Here is a 21954-nt window from a genome sequence, read left to right on the forward strand (position 1 = left end):
TCCCCAACAGGAGGATTTTATTACCTTGGCAAACACAACTCATTAAAAACACTCCTTCCTGAAGTACAGAGGCAACGTACAAACATGGACTAAACTAAACAATGTAAACTACAAACAGAGGAAACTCTTCCCAGCTCCCAAAACAGAGACCTGCTTACCCCAGCAACAGAAGTAAAACTATCATTAACAGTCAACTGGGACTACGTGATATTGGACACAGAGATTATGCACATATTTTAATATTATATAAGTATTTATAATTTAAGATTTTACCCCCTAAAGCTTGTAGATGTCACATTGCATCTGCATGCTAAATGTCAGTGTAGCAGAATGCAGACACTACTTTATACACTGCCCATGGCTGAGATTTCCTGGAGGCCGCAGAAAGAACAGCCTTACTTAAATGATGCAATATTGCAATGCGTTTACCTCACAGGCACAGCATATAAACATGTAGTCCTCTGCATACAGGACAGCACTTTAGGCTTATTCACTTTAATAAACAATGCAGGTGCATATGAAAGGAATATTTTTAGCAGAACATGAAGAAAATGGCCATAGAGATACTGACATCATGGCTTCTGACATACCTCTTGCACAACTGATATGAACAAAAGAGGATTTTTATGCCATTATATTTTATTCAAGACTTTAAAACTTTCCTACATTTTCTGCAAAAACACACTCTGAATACTGAAAAGACCCTCCAAAACTTAACAAATCTATACAGGAATTAAAAATTTATTACCTGTTCGGAACGGCTCTCAATAAATCTGTTTTTATGACCAAAACATTTTTATGTGCATGAAGATACACACAAACTGAAATAATCTGAAATCTATTCAAATGAAAGATGAAAACTACAGCTGGCAGCACTGCAGATCAATGTTAAAACCCTCGTCACCTGTATTAGCTAACAAGTGACTTAGAATCACTGGTTAAAAGTCCTTCTGTATTTTGATCTAGAATACCAATGCAGCTACTAATTACAGAAGATATTCACAGGCCAGACACCAAATCTGCACACTCGACTGTGTGATTACACCCCCAGCACCCACTACTTTTGTCTCAATTAGTGAGCAGTAAGACTGCAGCAGCATCATGGAATCCGGACGTGTTTGCTGGGTTCCCCACACCAGGCTCAGGGCACAGCAAGCAGCAAACACCAGTGAGGGGACTGCACCCACCACGGTGGGCTGGCAGGCAGCTGCCAGAAAAGGGAAAGGGATGCTGGGGCAGAATTAAGTCACAAAAGTACAAACAGAATTGAAAAGGTAGCTGTTCAAAGTTCATACAATCGAAGAGTTTTACCACATGCAGTGGAAAAGTTGAAAATTTCTACCAAATCTATATAATCAGAATATTTTTACAGCATTTTCAGTTAGAATCTTTCACTTGTCCCCCTTCCAGTAAACAATGCTGAACTCATTGTGGCTTTTGTCCTATACTCTTCTTTCCCTTGCTTTCTGTTCTTTCCCACACGCAAAGAGTTGTGGTCAATGGCTCAATGTCCAGCTGGAGACCAGTAACAAGTGGTGTCCCTCAGGGATCGGTGTTGGCCCTGTCTTGTTCAACATCTTTGTCACTGACATGGACAACGGGATTGAGTGTGCCCTCAGAAAGTTTGCTGATGACACCAAGCTGTGTGGTTCAGCTGATACGCTGGAGGGAAGGAATGCCATCCAGAGGGACCTTGACACACTTGTGACCTTGGCTGATGCCAACCTCATGAAGTTTAACCATGACAAGTGCAAGGTCCTACACCTGGGTCAGAGCAATCCAAGGCACAGCTACAGGTTGAGCAGAGAAGAGATTCAGAGCAGCCCTGCGGAGAAGGACTTGGGGGTGTTGGTTAATGAGAAAATGAACATGAGCCGGCTTCAGTGTGAGCTTGCAGCCCAGAAAGCCAAATGTACACTGGGCTGCATCAAAAGGAGCATGACCAGCAGGTCAAAGGAGGTGATCCTGCCCCTCTACTCTGCTCTTGTGAGACCTCACTTGGAGTATTGTGTTCAGTTCTGGTGTCCTCAACATAAAAAGGACATGGAACTGTTAGAACAGGTCCAGAGGAGGGCCACGAGGATAATCAGGGGACTGGAGCACCTCCCATATGAAGACAGGATGAGAAAGTTGGGGCTGTTCAGCCTGGAGAAGAGAAGGCTGCATGGAGACCTCATAGCAGCCTTTCAGTGTCTGAAGGGGGCCTGTAAGGATGCTGGGGAGAGACTTTTCATTAGGGACTGTAGTGATAGGACAAGGGGTAACGGGTTAAAACTTAAACAGGTGAAGTTTAGACTGGATATAAGGAAGAAATTCTTTCCTTTTAGGGTGGTGAGGCACTGGAATGGGTTGCCCAAGGAAGTTGTGAATGCTCCATCTCTGGCAGTGTTCAGGTCCAGGTTGGACAGAGCCTTGGGTGATATGGTTTAGTGTGAGGTGCCCCTGCCCATGGCAGGGGGGTTGGAACTTGATGACTTTAAGGTCCTTTCCAACCCTAACTATTCTATGGTTCTAATGTTTCTTTCCCAGATTGTCCATGCTTATTCTGCTCTGAAGCATGTGCACACTGCATCACAGATTTTAATTTTTCCTCCTTTATCTTCTTCCATCTGGAGGCTGATGGATCCACAAATGCAGACACGTGTTTTCTTGATAATCAAAAATACTTGTGCTTCTATTTAAAGCAACAGGATGTTAAAGGAGAGAACAATGAAGACAAGTGAATCCTGTTTGCTACAAGTTTTTACTGTTTAGTAAGCCTCCCAGAGCAAGATTACATCCTTGGGGGGAGGAGGACAGCTTTTATGTTTACATAAAGGGAAGTATTATTTGCAAACTAACTTCCTTAAACTTACTGTAGTTAGTACTTCACATACTAATAAAGTATTTCACAGAAGTACTATAAGCTCAGTTACTGCTAAGTAAAGATATGTCCCCTATAGTTGAATCAGGTCAATCCTTCACATCAAATGTCAGGAGACTCAGTCTCCTCCCTGCTCATCCCTGCAGCATGTGGCAGTGAGATACTAAAAAGCCACATAAACCACCAGGCAATCCAGGAACACAAAGGGCTCATGAAAAGATAGGGCTGGGGGGGAAGGCTGCTTTATTTCAGTTCTGATACCCAAGCCACAGCAAAAAGACTCAAGTGCTACACTAGAAATCTGCTCAGTATATAATAGCATTCCACTCAGGTTGAAAGCTTTAACCGGACCTCAGTCTGACTTTTCACATACTCAATCTTTGAGAAACATTTCCTTAAAGCACACAGACAAACCAACCATTCTAACTACAGCAGAAAGGTACGGTCAGCCTCTTTCCCAAGTGGGATTTTTCAGATAATCTAAAAACATATTCACTCACATTAGATACAAATTACTTCAAAGTATTCATTCCCTCCAAAGCTGCAACAACCCAACCACGCATTTGGAAAATACAGGATGATCCGCATACGTATTAGTCATTGGCACTTCAGTTCACTACGGCTGCTGACCCAATTGGGAAAATGCACACACCAGGAATTTCTGTTGCTGGGACAACAGCAGCAACAATAAAAAAAGGCAGTAACTTCCAAGGAGCATGTGTGATGTAATAATTTCGGTAAGAAAAGGGAAAATCCACAAATGCCAACACAGCAGCAGTTGGGCTTGCCTTTTACCTCAGGCTCCCTAGAATCGCTTCCTTGGGAGTGATGTTAAGGTAGGTACACAGTAGTAGGCTTTTGACTTTGAAAGCGGACAATAGATTTCCATTTAGATTTCAAATCTGTGTGTTCTGTTACTGCGCTTATGGTTGTGTTTAAAAACAAACAAACAAAAAGATGGGCATGTCCACAAACATAAAGTTGTGTTATATATAGCCACATGTTTAAGAAACAACACAAGCCATGTTGAGCAGGCCATTGGAGACCACAGTCTTCAAATTCCTATTTGCATTTCAGCAGCACCTGTATGACCTAGGCAATGGGTCAATGCACTTCTACTCCTCCAATTAAAAGAAACAAAACAAAGCCTTAAGAGATTTAAGAAGTTTCAGCCTATTTTCCAGTGAGTGTTCAAGCCCACATGAATTTACCGCCTGCCTAGCTGTCAAGAAGCAAGCATTCATGGGGCTGTATATCAGTGAAGCCACTCCAGCCTGAGCTTCACCTTCTCAGCAACACCCTTGGGAGGGCACTTAAAGACATAAGAGTAAAATTGATGCAGGTTAGAGTACAGCCCTGCACATAAATGCATGAGCTGCCTCAGCGAGGGCAGACTCAGTGCCTGCATACCCACGGGAACTTCTGAAAGAAATGCTGCCACCACCGAAAATAGCCTACAGAACTATGTATCCCTATCCACCAACAGTCAGATACACATGCATCTAAATGATGTCTGCTTCAGAAAGTCTTATTCCACACAGGTGTGGCTTTTATGTGACATAACTCAGAATATCCACTGATCATTTGAAATAATGCATGTTGGAGGGAGGCTTCCCCTGTGTTAACTTGTATTCTCTTTTCCTTATATATGTAAATACTTAAGCTGCTCATAAATTATACACAGCACAGTTTTTAATACTTAAATTTTAGCAATAATTTATTTTGGATTTCATTAATTTTTAAGTGGGAAGATCAGAACAATTTCAGAAAACACAGCTCCCATTTAAATGAAAATAGCTGTGTAGCTCACCATGCCTAGAAAAAAGTACCACACAAAATCTAACAAGCTCTTAAGAAAGGAGGGAGACCAAGAAACCAACTTCAAATGAGTGTTATGAGCAATTAAATAATACTTTTTTTAAAAGCAAAACCCTTGTTTAAATTCTGTTCCTCTTGAATTCTTAATTAATGACATTTAAAAAATATTAGTGGCTGAAAATCTCATGATACTCCTTTACAAGCTTCCTCAGAAAGTTTTGGAAACGATCTTAAATCCAATCATTAACATCCATTGTATCCCCCTAATCCTAAACATCATATGGAAGATATTAGAGCGATATTGACACTGAGTATTGTCTGTGTTGCATGACCTCAGGACAACATGCCAGTTCCTTGAAGCACGGCTTGGTTACAGAGTGCAAATGGGATCAAGCCATGTTCTAATCATGTTTCCAAGTTGCTCTAGAGACCAAGCCAAGGGTGCAAACTGGAAAACACCCAAAACCACCGATGTTGAAACATGCTTCAGCTTTGCAGGCAATAGCACACTGGGTTGTGCAGAAATCATGCCGGCACCAAATGCTCCAACAGCATCCTATAATGCAGATTTTAGCAAGGAAATTATGGGTTAATATAGGCACTGAGCAACATACACCTTTAAAGATGTGAAAAACCAAATTCTAAGCACCTAAGCCACAAAATACACTCCATTTGCATGTACTTATACACAAATGACAGGCAGAAGTAGCCCTTCTCACCATCTCTGTGACTGGCCAGTACCCTTCTTCTCCAGTCACCTCAGCCCTGCTCAGACAGATCTTTACTGGGTGCCAGAGGAGCTGCTCAGGATGCAGCATGTCTTGCACCCTGCTCACTGCTGCTACTGAGGGCCTGGAGGCTGGGTGGTGCAAGTGGTCACCTTGCAAACAAATGCTGCCAGGTCTAGGGGCCACTGACCAGCCCCATGGCACCCAGCCCCAGCGCATCATCCTTGGAAGCATGACACCTTGGACACCCTCCACAAGCCAGGATTGACCTTCCTCCCTGATGGTCACAGGAGGCTATAATGGAGCCATCCCCCCAGTCCAGAGCACGAGAGGCAACACAAAGTCACACAAAGAACATCTGCCCTGTCATCATGCTGCCTGCCTTCGAGATCAGGGTGGTAGAGTACCAACAAATGTACCTATAAAGGGACTGTGTGTTTTCACAGGAGGAATGCCAACTGAGATACGGTACTAGCTGCAGTAGTCACCACACGAAAAATCCCCTGTGGCAACACCCAGGGCATCTGCACAGAAAGCATCACAGTCTAACGTTTGAAAATGCCAAATCACATGCACTCTTCATAATACTGTCTTTTATAACAAGCAAGGGGAAAGAGGAAAAACCCTACCCCACACTTAATCCTTGCAAGACAGAAGGTCTGTATGCACTGGAGGCCAGACAGTCTGCAGGTTTGTAATTCTGTTGAGAATTTCCAAATGCAAGGGGAGGGGAGGACAGATTCTGTATCACCTTAGCCTCAAAGTATAGCTACGCAAGGAATTACACCTCAATTCAGGCTGTGTTTTCCTCTCTGTATACATTTATCATTTCCAGCTTCCTTGCTTATAATTTGTACAGCTTGCATACTTTGTGCTATTTCTTTTTAATTCATATGCAAGCCCTCTATAGACTCCTGCCTGACTCTTATTTTGAATATACTCTCATGTAGCAGCCAGACACTCATGAAAAGCCCTGTAGCACGTTCACTTGGTATTCCCTATAGATGAAAAACAGCCTTAGTAAAGAAAATTAAGTAATAAGCTGTTTAGTCAGAATTCTTTTTAAGCCACTGTGTATTTGTTGCAAAAATGGCATGATTCCTAAAGAACAATCAGTGTCATAATTCCTTTGACACTTCTATTCCCCAGGCACATGGGTGTTGCACATGGGATCCTACTACATTAAATCCACTCAGTTGTTCTCTATTATTTTTCATTCATATATCAAACTAAATGGTCTCAATTCTAATGCCCATCTAAAGGCAATGCACTATGCCTTCAGTTAAACCCATGGACTATAAATTTCCTATTCAGGTTAACAACCCTGCAAGTAGTCAAACCCAGAGACCTGACAAAATGACACTCACCTAAAACAAAGGGAACTGCATTGCTCTGAGGTGCTCAGAGAGATTTTCTCCTGAGTTGTCAAAACTAAATTACCAAAGGAGCTGCAAACTAAATTTAGACTCTCCAGGGCTGCATCCATCCATAACCTGGGGTTTTTGGCACATCACTACTACAACAGGCATTCAGAAAGCTCAGGGGACACTGCACTTTGTTCGGCCTACTTAGCAGAGACAAAAACACGTCTAAGACTCCCAAAGAATGCAAATACTTTATGACTAAGCCAGCCTCTTCTTTTGCTGCTCCTCATCCTAACAGCTCTGTTTTTGTAACTGGCAACTGGGGAATAGGCTGGTATTGCTACAGCATATGTATTATCAAAGCTGCTTCTCCACAGCAATGAGAACAAGATCTGATTGCTTTTTCTGTCATTATTATGAATTGTCATGGTGAGCTTTAGGTATGTGCTGAATAAAGCCTTTATTAAAAGGCAGAATCTCGCATTATTCCTTCTTGCTTAAGCTCAGAATGTTCAGAATTATTGCTACGTTGGCTGCAAAACATGAGCACCCATGAGGTCTCATATACAGGTGCTGAACACAAGCGTATGCCACATCAAGGTAGCTCATGCCTCCTAAAAATAATGCCTTCCAGCTTTTCATTCAGACTTAACCTCCCCTCTTTCCCTCCCCTGCTTTTTCTGGCCTTGCACTAGGCTTTTTCTGGCCTTCTGATTGCTCCTTATTAATATAAATGAACAAGAACTGAATAGTCATGTAACAGCATGACAAATCTTTATGCCCTTTTCTAAAAAAAGAAAATGTCTATATGATTTTACAGTAGGTTATAAAAATTCAGTTACAGTGGCTCTGCAACTCCCTGCTAATGCTGTGAAATGCTTCATAGCTGTAAAGCGTTTCCCACATATTCCTTCTCTTTGAATTCTTGGGGAAATGCTCATATATTATGGAAACTAACATTAAGCTGCATGAAAGCTGCCAATGCTTCAAGGAACATCAGCCAAAGGAATGACAGAATGAATTACGTTGGTCATTCTCAAACTACAGTCCACATTATGCTTGCTGATGCTCTTCCTGTCAGTTGGTCATTTGTGCTACTGTCCCCTTAGTTTCCATTCTGTAAACTGTACTGTATGTACATTAAATAAAGTACTTTGAGTTTACATGATAAACTACATATATACATATTAAATACAGAAAGATTCCCAAACCTTCTTGTTCATCTATCTTGAATCCCTACATGTGCATGTCTTGCATGTGAGAAACTGACTGTACAGTCTCAAACAGAAAGGACCTAGTCCATAAGACTACTGTGCTCCAGTGTCTGCAATAATCTAGCAGAGCTTAGATTCATCTGCTCAGAGAATAAATTCCCTTGGACTACAGGGTTCAAAAATGCTCCTTCACGTAAGGAACTATTAAAGCCCCATCCAAGATTGTAATGAACAATAACACAAACCTAATAACACGTAAGAATGAAACTCAACTATCAAACCAAATGGGGAAATGCAAGTTTACAGCTTTGACCTGTCTAGATATGAATGTAAAAGCATCAGGTAACAATAGCAGTCAATACAGTCCAGGAAGCTCTAAAGGAAGAAAAGATTTAACGGGGGAAGAGCTGAAATGAGACGACCTTTTTTCAGTTTTTCCCTCGTGGTGCGTCCCAAAATCCTCACTGGATGTCACAGAAAAAGTAATGAAATGGGACAGTGGCTTAGTGACAATTTCCATGTTTTTCTCCTGCCTGCCCCACCCAGAAGAAGTCTCTCAATCTATTTTCTTGAATACCTTTAACTCATTGCACTCTGTATAATCTAAATCTTCTTAGATCACCTCTCCCCTCCCTGTTTTGGGAAAGATCTGGAGGTTTTTTGGTCCTTTTTTGTTTGTTTGGTTGGTTGTTTTTTTTTTCAAGCCCACACACACTTAACTGAGTGGAGAATTCACTTCAAAAGCTTCCTTTCAACTATTTATGAGCATATAAATAGCTATACAGGAACAAGTCAATAACTGGTCTAGTATACGTCCTGTTTCAAACAATGGCAAACGTTGGGTATTTTGGAATGAAAATGTCCATTTTCTTGCATCTTTCTATAGCCTGATAAGCCTGTGTGCATGTGTATACCCATATGTCTCTATATATAGCTATACCTATTTTTACACACAAGCACACACATCCCCACATGAATGCTTTCTTTATGTATAACTCAATAAAATACTTAGGCTAACTTCCGGGCATGTGTATGCAACAACAGTTAACTATAACATCTTTCAAGTTCAAGTTCGTAACTCTTAAAAAGGTTATTTCTTGTGTTCTATGCCTTTAATTACTTACTTTATATCAGTTACTGACATGCACGTTAACCTCCCCTTTCTCAGCCTCAATTTTATAGTCATTGTGCAAGGCTGTAAGCGTGCAAGCCTGCTTCTGCAGCTAACAATTGTTTTTAAGTTTTGAGGTGTAAGCTATGAGTCTCCAAAGATTTTTCTGTACCTTTCAGGGGAACATCTCAGAAAAATTACCTATAATGGTAGGTAAATTCAAATATATGAATGTAAGACCCCACTAATGCATTTCAACTGGATCAGTCAATAGCTGAAATGTGGTAACGCGGTTTCAGTTCTATGCACTCAGAGCTTTGTCTTCTTAAGTAAGATATTCCCAGCATGTCAGTTGTCTGGAAGCAGCAATCTAAGTTAGATCTCCTCCAACACAAACATCTTCAAATTTAAAAATCACAGTAGGAAATCAGAAAGAATCACTCCCTGGGGGCATCTGTATTTTCAGTGAGACATCAGCTTTTGTCTGTGTCATTTCTACTCATCATCTAGTTACAGACCCAGTTATTTAACACGTATCTTGTAGCTGCCATTCTGATTAACCAAAATGCCCAAAGTATTCAAACCATTACTCTTTTTTTCAAGGCTCATTACCAAAGTTACTTACAACAAGAGTTCAGTTACGCTTACAGAGAAACAAAGATTTTCTCGACAAACTCTTAAAGCCCTTGCAGCAACCAGAGGCTCTTTTCCTCAAATTCATGCTGTTCTTCACAGTCACACTTGTGCTCTTTTTCTGTAAACATCAGCAGCGATTTGAGGACCCTCACCAGGAAGGAAAAGGTGCCAGAGAATTTTTCTCAGCTGGGGTGTTGGTTCTCTCTTTGTCTCTTTTTCAGCTATGTACACCCCAATAGCTTGAAAACACAATAGCTTATCACTGTATTATTTTCTTGCTTAGTCAACATTTCTATTGCTTCTGTGTATCTTCTGCTACATCTGTCCCGTTCACCTCTGCATTTGTTATGCTTTCGCAAGGCACCTTATCCTTCCATGATTAACATGAATGCAAAAACACTTCCTCTGCACGTATATTAGTCTCTTTTCTCAGAGTAACTGGTTTATGTCAGAGCTTAAAGTTATCTATTTTCAACAAATCGGACTTTTAGAGTGGTTTTAAAATAAACATTTGTAGAGCATACCACACTTTCTTACCTGAACAGAGTTGCTCGACTTTTGTGTAGTTTAAAGCTAATATATCATTAACCCATGCGATGATGTCATGTCTGCTCATAGTCTCTTGGGTTATAGAGGTAGAGTACACGTTGACCGCCATTCCCCAACTAGGAAAAAAAAGGACAAAAAACAGTTTTAGCATTTTGATCATTGTTTTCTGGATACAACAAATTTACACTGCCTGTTCAAAAAAACCAGGAAGAGAAGGAAAAGCTGCATCACTGAACAACCTTCTCTTATGTACTGAGACTGGAGTTTTCATTTTTATTTGTTGATGCTATATAACCTCCTCAGTGTCCTCTTGGAATATATGAACATATTTCTCTGGCTGTCACTGAATTTAAAGAACATACAAATCTACAGTATTCTGCTTAATGCTAATAAGGTGGGAAAAAAAGAGTAAGACATAGCCTGCAGATACACAGCCAGGATCAGAGACCTGGGATTTGTCACGTAGTGCTGCACAAATATAGTGATCTGACATATATCCGTCAGCTTTTTGCTGCTGTAGGATGATTAGACTGCCTAAACAAGTACTTAATTTTCAGATATCTTCTAGAAGATGCAGCAGTTCTACCTACTCAGATACTGATTTCTCACTGGTTCAGGGGCCTTCTGGATCACTAATTCAGTTTCCAACAATCATAAAACGAATATCAGGTAATCTTTTTTATCAATTCACCAGCTTCTATCCTGAAATTAAGTGAGACTTGCACCCTCAACCATCTGGTTGGGAAGCTGCCGTGGAGCCCAATTCCTCTAAACTGTTAGGAACATTCCGTCTTAGCTTAAACCCATTTGTTCTTCTGCCAACATTATCCTCCAGCTCTAATGGCTTTTTCTTCCCCAGAGCTGATTTTGTAATGTGTTAGGGAAAGCAGTCAGCCTGTCCCAATGCCCAGGTAGTCTAGCGCAAACCAATTAATCCTACAAGTCTCTTATCAATTCAGACCTTCACTTCCTGCTCATGCCAGCAGTCCCCCTTGAACACAGCCAAACAGTTTCAAACCGAAACACTGGGACAATGTTTCATCAAGACCTTGGGAAACAGCACTCTGTGCTGAAAATTTTCATAGCCACATCATCTTAAGAAGATTCATCTGGTTAGCTAAGGTCCTTTCCTGCAAGCAGGTAATTCATTATAGCTTTTACAATCAGCCCCCAAGTACACAGACTGGAAACACGTACTGCTGGATTTTATGTTCTATTATTCCTCACTAATCACATCTTCCTGTTACAAGGCATTACAAAGAGAAAAGATGGGCACATCCAAGGTCATCTCATCGATAGTTTCAAAGTGCTGAACCAAAATCATTCATAAAAAGAGTAAATAATGTTCCCAAGACTAGTGGAGTTCAGGAAGTCTGCTAGTAACAATCCAAGTATGAGGTGAATATGACTATTTGATCAGAAATGACCAAATAGCCTAAATAGCACTATTATTCTTGTAAAGAAAGGGTTTGGTGGGGACTGCACACCTATTTCTCTAGTGACACCTTGTAGCTAACACTTAACTGGCTAGCTTTGGTGCCAGCCCTGATACCTCAGCCTTGCACCTCAACCTCCTCTCCCAATGAAAGGGAGCAGGATCTCTTCTGTGGGATCTGAGGTCAGCATTGACAATTTGCAGAGGTAACCATTTGAAGCTTGACAGACAGTCCTGAAGAAAACATGAAGACCACAGGGTTAGCTCTGCCCATAGTGAGGTATGCTGGAGCAACTTAGGTAAAACATGTGAAAAAACCCTCATCAGCATGAAACTTGACTCAGCAACATGTCAGTGTGTACAGGCCCTCTACACACTCCTGTATGGGCACTTCTGAGCTACAGAACAAATCAGCCTGTCCTCCCTCAGTCTGCTCAGTTCTTCCTACAGGCTCTCAGACAGCACAGCTAATTGTATGAACTGTACAGCACTGCATTCACTGTAACAGTCAGCAAAGGTCGTTTTCTTGGCACATGCTAAGCGCTTGGATTGAACTGAGTGCTAAGAACAAAGTTTGAGGAATAGGGAGTGCCCTTTTATTCTTAAAACCACACTATAATGGCTAGCCATGAAAGCTTAGAGTCAACATCAGGATGGAAGGGACCAAGCAGACAAACGGCACCTTTGTTACTAACAGCTTCTGAAGTTAACACCACTACTGCTAGTATGGTTTTTACTTTCTTATTTTCAGACTTTTTATATAGATAAGAAACTAACAGAAATACACTATCACTGTCACTATTAAAATAACATGTTAAATATTGTTTGTAAGACCAGTTCAAGTAACAGCTTAACAGTGACTTTAACATTCATTTAAGATTCAGAATACTGGGTTTAATATGCAAACCACCATTCAATATGGAACAGTCTGCTAACTTTTAAACAAGCTATTTAGATGATAACAATTGAAATAAAGATACTCTGATCTGTGACTGCCACTACTTCATCCAATTTCAACATGCCTCTCGAGGCCTGGCAGAACTCAGAACAACCATCAGCTACCAGTGGTTAAAGAAGAAAGTCTACTCTGTTAAAAAGATCAAGAAAATCCACATGCAGGAAGGAAGCAGAAATTCCTCCTTCACCCTTTTCTAGAAGCAACTGCAAAGAGAAAGACCTATCTTTCTGCAGAACAACAAACAACCTCCTTTGCTGCAGCGCATGGGGTGGGGAACTCCACTTCAGGAAACTGTGAGTAAATGAATAACCTTGAGCTTTACAATGATACCCTGAAGGATATCTGTAATATAACTTACGCTGTGCCTGCAAATGAATTATTGCAGTCTATGGGTCAAATGCAAGTCCAGGCTATTTGAGACAATAGCTTCACATTTGTACACACAGGTATGCATGAGGGTGTATCGACACTATTTTAAATCATATGCAAAATTAATCAGAACTTTTGATAAAAATAATAAATCAATAACATGCCAATGCCATTTATTCTCAGTGACATGTTAACAAATGTCTGAATCTTGCACGTCCCCTTCTCCTGAAGGGCTTCCCCGTGCATTTGCATCTGCTGTCACACACCCTCCTAATGGTTACATTTTAAATAAACTCAGCTGGGAAGGTTTCCTTTAGTGTAAACATGTTCCACTTTGGTGCTTAGATACGCATATATCCTGTTTGCCACACAGACAGGCCTTGAAAAAAGCCAAGGAGAAGAAAAAGAACAAACAGGCATAGGTGGCAGAGGTATGCCTGGCAACAGAGAAGAGCCACTGTGCTTGACATCCACAGCTGGGCTCAGGCTTTCTTCAGAACTGTTCCCTAAGTGCTGAACTACTTTGAAAAATGTGATCCAAATTCAAAACCCATTAATAAACATCTGTAAGGCTAATGCTACAGAACAGCTGGACAGGTGGAGGCACACAGAACATACTCTGAACAGCCAAGTAGCTAACAACTTGGTCGTATGTCTTAATATACCCCTACTTCCCAATGACATTATTTACATTTTCTACTTGTTAGGCTTTCCTTGTTTAGACTGAATCCTCTTAAGAACAAGATACACAAGCCTGAAAAACAGCATCTACCTGAGACCTTCCACCTTCCATAGAGATGCCTAGCAATTCTACAGTAACTAAAACCAGATTGAAGACAGCACACCATATTCCCCACTTCAGAGCACACAGGTGCTTAAAAACGTCTGTTACAGTACTGCCTAACCAGAGAGGACTCCCCCTTGTTTAACTTAGAAGAAACTGAAAAGAAAATCCTCAGTAAATATAAACAAGCCACAGGAGTCTTCACGTGGTAGTCCAGACCATTCACTTCATACACACACAGCTAAGCACCACAAAGCTGAGTTCAGAGGATTAGTTAGGTGCTGAAAATCATGTATATGCTTAAGCAGTTACACCTCAGTCAGAAATATAGTGGCTCAGCATGTCTGATGGTAAACATTACACCCAAAGGATTATTAATTTCTTAAGGCATTACTTGCAGCACTGAACATTCAGCTATTAGATATTTTCCAAAGCTCTTGTTACAGATAACTGCAGCTGTTACAAGGTGCTATCCAGCTGTGTTTAAGGATAGTTGTGCAAGAGGCATATTTACTTTACTTTCCTGGGGAAAGACAAATAATTGTTGACAGAAGCAGCACTGTATTATGGCAAACCAGTAATAATGGCAAGGCTTAAAGAATTACAGCAGTGAATGTATCTGTAGTGTAAATACCCATCACATGTCCTCATCTCTAAACCTGAGAGGCCTTCCCGTTTCATACAATTAAGCATGGTATGATGTTAAGTTTTAAAACGCAGTAGAAAGCCTGTGTGACGATACAAAGAGGAGGCGCCTGGAAGCTGGCATCTGATAGCATCAGGATAGATACCACCAGTAAAACAGAAGTTAGCACATCAAAAGGTACTGAAGCAGAAGATACGGCAGAAAGGCTAAGATGTAGCTGTGCAAGACTGCTGTAGCTCCTGTTAGAAAGGTTTTCTAGATCAAAGCTACTGCAAAACAAAAAACCCTTAAGGAAGAAACCTGACAGCCTCAGCAGCTGGATCCCTGCTGTAGAAGGAAAATTCATCCTTTCATACCATCCTGAAACAGCAGCTGGACCTTGCCTGCTTTTTTAACATTCACTGCATACAGCTTTAGCCATAGTCATTAGAGGCCAGTTATGCTTGAGGTGGTCTTCACTGAAAGGAGTGCTGAGGACACATAAACAACACAAAAAGCTCCCACACAATGCTGACAACACTGTTCTTACTCTACTTTTTGACTTACACTGTGTTCTTCCAGCAAATTCAATGGCCATGGCCAAAGGCTTTATGTCAGAGCTTTGCAACTGAAATGGTATTTGCAGCAAGCAGCCTAAAGGCTCTGTCTAATCAGAAACTCAGAGTTACTAAGATTAATCACAAAGAGATATTGCCACGGAAAAAAAAAAAAGAAATATAAGGAGAAAAGAATCCTGTGGTTGTATTGTTGGAAGAAATTCACACCTTTTAAAATGCTGAATGTTAAATTTCTTGTGTGCTGTTCCCATGTTACTACATAGCCCTGAAATGTTAAAAGAAAAAATTATTATCCATGTTATTATTCATTTACTTCTGAATGCCATGTTACCTTTAGAACATGGATCTGGCTTGACAACCTAAAATGATTTGTGAAGCATACTACAGAATCTAGACAAGACTGAGGCAATCCATGTACATTTTGATTGTTTGAATGTTGCAGGATTATCATTTAACACAGCAAACAGCATATTTTCTATTGTTCTCATTGCAACTTCCTGTTTAACTGCAAGTGAGATTAGAGTAATAGAGATTTATTTAGATTGGACTAAGGCATTCTTAAATTCTCTTATTTTAGATTAGAGACTGCCTGCAAACCCTGGGGTGTTCTGACCTACACAAATGTTTGTGACTGGTCTCAAGGACTGGTTTAGACCCAAATATGAGCAACTCTTACAAAGATGGGCAGTAATTCTGGTTTGTGGTACACAAGGCTTTAGGAAAAGTTAAAACCCCAAAAATGTATTAGCTGAGAAGCAGAAAAATTACAATTCCTTTTTTCAGACATTCAGTTCCCCCAAATCTCAAACACACAATCAGAAGTATTTAAACAATATACACGATTTGAGCCAAAGCCTCCAAGATGGCCCAATAACTAGCAATGCTGCATAGTTTTTACAAAACAGTTTTAGAGTTTATTCACTAACCAGTTATAAAATTGGGGTAGTTCACCAAAATGAAAAGAACAGTTACAAATTCCAATAAAATTATTTAGTGCTCTGACGATTTTAGGGCACCTGAGGAGGAGAAGCCACATTCATTGACTCACTTGAAGTTGATCAGTTGATACTTTTGATCTGCCAGTCATATTTGCATAGCATAAATAAGATCTGGGTTTTTTTATTATTTGACTACCTTTTCACTCCTTCTGCTACTGAAACTGTATAGCAATGTGATAATGTCATGTTTCCACAGTAATACTAACACCATTTTCCCCAGGGTCTATATTTGCCTCCAGAAGTACAACATGGTATTAACACTTAACTACATGGTATCTTGATTGTGGCTGAAAGTGTTTGGATACTTTTTTGAAAGGTTCCTTATCAATTTCTATGAGTAAACAAATCTTAGCTAAAAAATACATTCTTGGCAACAGATAGAGGTTCAAGAAAAACAAACACAAAATGGAAGCAATTCAGAGCCTTTGGCCACTGCCATTTCCACATAGGTATATTCAGACTAGCTGGTTAGAAAGAAACCACAGCACCCTCAAACTGCACCTTAGAGTAGTCCAACCAAGCAGTTGCAGTGCTCAGCACTAAACAGGCACTCAAAATGGGCAAGAATGCACAAATCACAGTATAAAAAGAACGCTACTACAAATTAAGACGGCATTTTAGTAAGGAAGAACCACAAAAACCTTTGAAGTGGGCTGAATGAGAGGAACATAAGAGTGGCAAGACTGCAGTGCTAAAGAGAAACCTAACTGCTTTTACTTAGTTATTACCCTCCCCCCACCAAGGCTTTCAACTCAAGATCTTAAGCTTCAGTTGCTGCTTTGATGCCCTGAAGGAAGACATTCAACCTGTAAAATTTTCGCAACAGACACTGGCAACTAGCCTACCTTTCACAATAGACAATGGGGTTGTGGGGAAGATTGATTCAGAGAAAAATAATTCTCAGACTTATACAGTAAACCCAAGCCAATTAGAAACACCTGCATTTTATAAAAAAAAAGAAGAGGATCTAGGACAATTTTGTAACTAGAAAACCTTGAAAAAGCTGATGAATGAACCAAGATTTAGCCTTCCGTGAAACAAAGTCAATTCACCGAGACACACAAGAGCTTTAATTCTCCTTTCACTCTTTCTTTTTTCCCTCTCATCAAAAATAATACATCACTAAGTATACACACAGACATAGCTAAAGGATTTCTAAGAGGTTAAAACGTGCCATAAAGCAAGGTAACAGCAGTGCTGAGAGAACATCATGGTGGAGAAAGGATGCCTTGAAAGGCAGCACATGTTAACAAGCCCCAGTTCCTAGGCTGGGTTCTGCAAATAACAGGGGAACATTCTATCTTTGCTCCCACTAAATGATGGATGTTTTTCAGACAGTAGATCCACAAGTGCTTTAGCAAATGCAGATTTATTGCAAAATGAAGATGGCAGCAGAGAAGAGCTTGTCCCCAAACCCACTGCCCCACTTGAGCGCAGTGCATGAACTCCCAGGCAAAATGATGTGGATACAGCCACACACTTAAGCAGCCACCTGCATCTACACCAGGAAAACATCTGCCCCTAATTAGGAAGGGATAAAAATAGCCAAAAACCTTAAGAAACACCAACACCACTGGGCACCCAAGGCACTATGTTGGAGGCACAACCCACCAGCACAGCAGCCACGCTGCAGGCTGGCAGCAGCTCTGGCAGGGCAGGCAGCCCGCTGCTCCCGACTCCTGCCATTTCCGCCTTTTAAGTCCAGAAAACGCTGTGGGTAGGCTTGGGAGTTTCAGCAGGGCTGAGATCCAACTGGAGTCAGATGAAGTCACCACATGAATTTAGTTTTGACCTATCCGGGGTTGTGCTGCCCCCCCTTCTCCTCCCCGACATGTACACACTGGGAGGTGAAAGGCTAAAGTAACACGTCGATTTACTCCAAGCATAACGTAATGGCAAATGAGATTTTGTAATACTATACAGCCCTCCTGACAGGGGGTCTGAGCAGACTCCAAGGGCCTCACCCCCACACAGAGCCAGGCAGCAAGGCAGTGACTCAGCAGGAGACACGCACTGAGCATCCACAGCAGAGGATGAGCCTGGGAAGAAGGGGAAAATAGGAGTATTCGACAAGGGGAAATGAAATGCCTTTCTCCTAACACGTAGCTGCTGTTTCCTAACAAGACACTGCAGTACACTTAATAAAGTCTGGCTGTCCATGGTATGCATAGTTAACCAGGAGAGCACTCTCACGAGAAAGGTCTTGCACTAAAGAGGAGCTACAATATATGCTTTCTATTCACAAATGATGCAATATGATACAGAGAACAAGAACTTTGTCATGCATCAACTTTTCTCTTTTACATTAAAAACAAATGTAGATACACACTGATTTAGCATTGCAACACTTATTCTAGGCTTAACAAAAATATATGTTAGAGTCATAGAGTAGAATTCCAGTATCTAAAGGAGATACAAGAAAGCTGAAGAGGGCCTTTTTATAAGTGCATGTAGTAACAGGACAAGGGGGAATGGCTTTAAACTGACAGACATTAGATTTAGATTAGATGTTAGGAAGAAATTCTTTACTGTGAGGGTCGTGAGGCACTGGCACAGGTTGCCCAGAGAAGCTGTGGCTGCCCCATCCCTGGCAGTGTTCAAGGCCAGGTTGGACGGGCCTTTGAGCAGCCTGGTCTAGTGGAAGGTGTCTCTGACCATGGCAGGGGGTTGGAACTGGATGATTTTTTAAGGTTCCTTCCAATTTGAACCATTCTATAATTCTGTAAGTATCCTGAGTTGGAGGAGACCAACCAGGGATCATTGAGTCCAACTAAATATTACCGCAGAGAATAAGGCCCTGTGAAAGTGGCCTTCTAACTCGTCACTTCGGAGACATCTGGAGGGACACCCAGGAAAGGACAAGAAACAGCGCAGCAAACAGTGCAACTGTCCGGGTACCCATGGGCAAAGAGGCCAGAGCACAGCCTTCATGAGAAAGCTGCAGAGCTGCCAGGCAGGCAGCCAGCCTAGCTCCATCCCAGAACAAGACATCATAGCATAGGTGGTGACACTGAGCAGGGGTATAAGACATTTATTTTAAGCCACCTTTACCCTGTAGTTGTAAACAAGCATGTGACAACGGATGAAGCAACAGGCAACTGTGCTGACTGCTTTCACTTGTGCATCACTCTCCAAAACATGGCTGTGTATTTTTGTAATGCAAAATATTAAGCTCTAATATGGTTATAGAATCATAGAATAGTTAGGGTTGGAAAGGACCTTAAGATCACCTAGTTCCAACCCCCCTACCATGGGCAGGGACACCTCCCACTTCTACCACAGCTCTGCTGCCATTTGTGGTTCAGAGGAGAAGTACCAGGCTTCCTGCTGGGTATGCAGAGCACTCAGTGGGCAGGTTTCTATGACCAAGCTTCATCAGGCATTTGTGACCTGAACCACGTGCAAATCCTCAGCCAGCAATTGCCTCTGCAGACCACTGGGCCAACACACAATGCAGCTTTTTATTAGGCTCTGCATTCAACCTCTCTCCCACTTCTTTGTCCAATGCTGGTGAAAGCTGGGCTAATAATAATAGTTGCAAAAAAAAGAAAGAAAAAAAAATCTTGGAGTTCTGACATCTCTGATGTTGTTGAAATAAGCCCAAATAAATAGTCCTGCCTTTGGCTTGCAAAACTCCCTACGAACCATTATTAATATTATACCAATTTCAAGCATTAACACTACCAGACATGACACAATTTTGGGTTTGGATATCAAAGCGATTTGACCTCTTCCATGATTCTCATGAGTTAATACTATAATAGACAAGGAAATATTATTCTGACATTATTCTGGTACTCAAGATAATATCAGTAAAAGACTTGCATTTAAGAATTAATCCTACCAACAACTGCCTAGAATGAGGCTGAACTTCTAAGTGCAATTACTTAACTGCTGAATTCATTTTGGAGCAACTAAAACCAGAATTCGCTAATCGTTCGCAGATAAATTGCCCTTTAGGAACATGCTAGCTCAACCATCTGTGATTTATGTAATATATTACTCTTGCTGTGTGCCAGCAACCACAAACTTATTTTACCATTGTTGCACTACCAACACAGTTTCTGAGACTACCAGCATCAAGTAAAGCTTTCCCAAAACTTATTTTTCCAATTGTATTAGTCTTTGAAGCTCTGTGAAGTTGGCATTTTCTTTCTGATTTTAATTTTTAACATCTCTTGTCTATCTAAAGGTGAGAAATCCACAAAGTTTTGTTTTCCCATGTAACACCCTTTTCTATGGTGCCTACTGCTTTGATGCAACTGTGATTGTAAGAACAGAATTACTGCCAGTTACAACAGTTTTTTATCTATAAGCCCCAATAAAACCTTGTACCTTAAGCTAAGAAAAGCATAGATGTACTGTTTAATAGGATTTAGCCTCCTTTCGTGGAATATCTTGAGGTCAATTCCTGAAGTGTATTGTTTCCAGCTGGCAAACAGTGACATTACCAAGTTCAACTCCCACAATAAACAAGGGGAAAAAAAAAAAGCTTATTGCTTGAATTACCTTTGACTACATATAAGTGCAGTTAAGAAGGTAATAACCTATGCTGTAATGTGAATATTTAGTTTCTTCAAGCCTCTCAGTGTTGCTGTAGGTCATACAAGAAGACAGTTTTGCACCACTCCCTGTAAAAGCACGTTAGACTAAGCGCATGGCTGGCACAGTTTAATTCTGTGCTCAAAGTTAAACATTTCCTGCAAATTAAACTTATCAATAATGTTAATACTTTTGCATAAAAGAAATTAAAAATTCCTTAAAAGTGGAGGGGATAATGTAACAGCTTTCAATTTCAAGACATAATCTTTATCTGCAATGTGCATAATGATTTTTCTGACACAGCAAATCTATCCCTTTGCTCTGCTGTGTGTTTACAGACTTTTGGTCATGCCTGGGTACGAAATTGCAGAAGTTGTTCCCAGTGATTTGAAGAATGCAGTATGAAGTAATCAACACACTGCAGCAGCAGTATAGCTTTTTGTGAGAATTAAGCTAGAAAACAGTCAAAATTGATGCAGCCAAACTGAGACTGCATACACACATTTTCCTTTTCCATTTGGAACCTTTGATGAAAGGATGATTTCACCTCGGTGGCAGTACAAATTTGTTAGTGTATGATATTCCTTTCACTTTTAAAGTGACTGATTTCATGGTTCTGTTTAGTGTGCTGTGTTTTGAACTCAAGAGCTGTTTATGCTTATTTGAGTTACAGAATAAGATCATAAAGTGACGCTGGTAGGTGGGGAACTCCAGAGATACTGGCTCCAACCTCTCATTCACAGCAGAGCCAGCAAGAAAAAGCTGCTGGTTGTCCCATCTATCTGAGTTTTGAGTCTCTCCAAGGACAGATAATCTGCAGTTTCTCAGGCAACTTCTTTCAGTGCTTGACCATCCCCGCTGTGAACATTTTTCTCCCAGTACCTGAGGTCCTTTCTACTGTTGCAGCTGCTGTCTGCCACTGCCTCTCATCCTCTCCCTAGGCACCTCAGAGAAGAAGCTGGCTTCATCTTCTCTGCACAAACCATGCCTGTTACACAGCTAAAGATTACAATGAGATCTTCCCCCCTCCTGAGCTTTGTCTTCTCCAGGCTGACCAAATCCAGCTCACACACTCTAGCCCTCTGACCATCCTGGTATCACTCTATCCCACTCGCTTCAGTATGTCCCTGTCTTTCTCAAGCTGGAGAGGCCAAAATCAGATACAGTATGCAAGATGTGGTCTCAGAAGCACCAGAGGGAAACAGTCACTTCCCTGGAGCTGCTGGCTATATTCCTGCTAATGCAGCCTGGCATTGGCTTGGCCTTCTTCCCTGGAGGAGCACACTGCTGACTCATATTCATTTTTACCAGTACCACCAGGTCCATATTGTATAGCACTTCAGGAACAATTAGTGGGGAAAACAACCACCTCACCACATTAA

General features: G+C 41.0%; 1 protein-coding gene across 4 annotated transcripts in view; it reads right to left on the minus strand.

Moving 5' to 3' along the window:
• MAPRE2 (microtubule associated protein RP/EB family member 2) overlaps window positions 1-21954 on the minus strand; it is a 94926-nt gene that overhangs the window by 31274 nt on the left and 41698 nt on the right. For all 4 annotated transcript variants that reach the window (XM_031052993.2, XM_005153551.3, XM_034061280.1 and 1 more), the window contains one exon: window positions 10272-10399. In XM_031052993.2, the coding sequence (XP_030908853.1) occupies window positions 10272-10399 (128 nt within the window). The remainder of the gene's footprint in view (window positions 1-10271; window positions 10400-21954) is intronic.

This window comes from Melopsittacus undulatus, chromosome 1, assembly GCF_012275295.1.
Source record: "Melopsittacus undulatus isolate bMelUnd1 chromosome 1, bMelUnd1.mat.Z, whole genome shotgun sequence".
Lineage (NCBI taxonomy): Eukaryota > Metazoa > Chordata > Aves > Psittaciformes > Psittaculidae > Melopsittacus > Melopsittacus undulatus.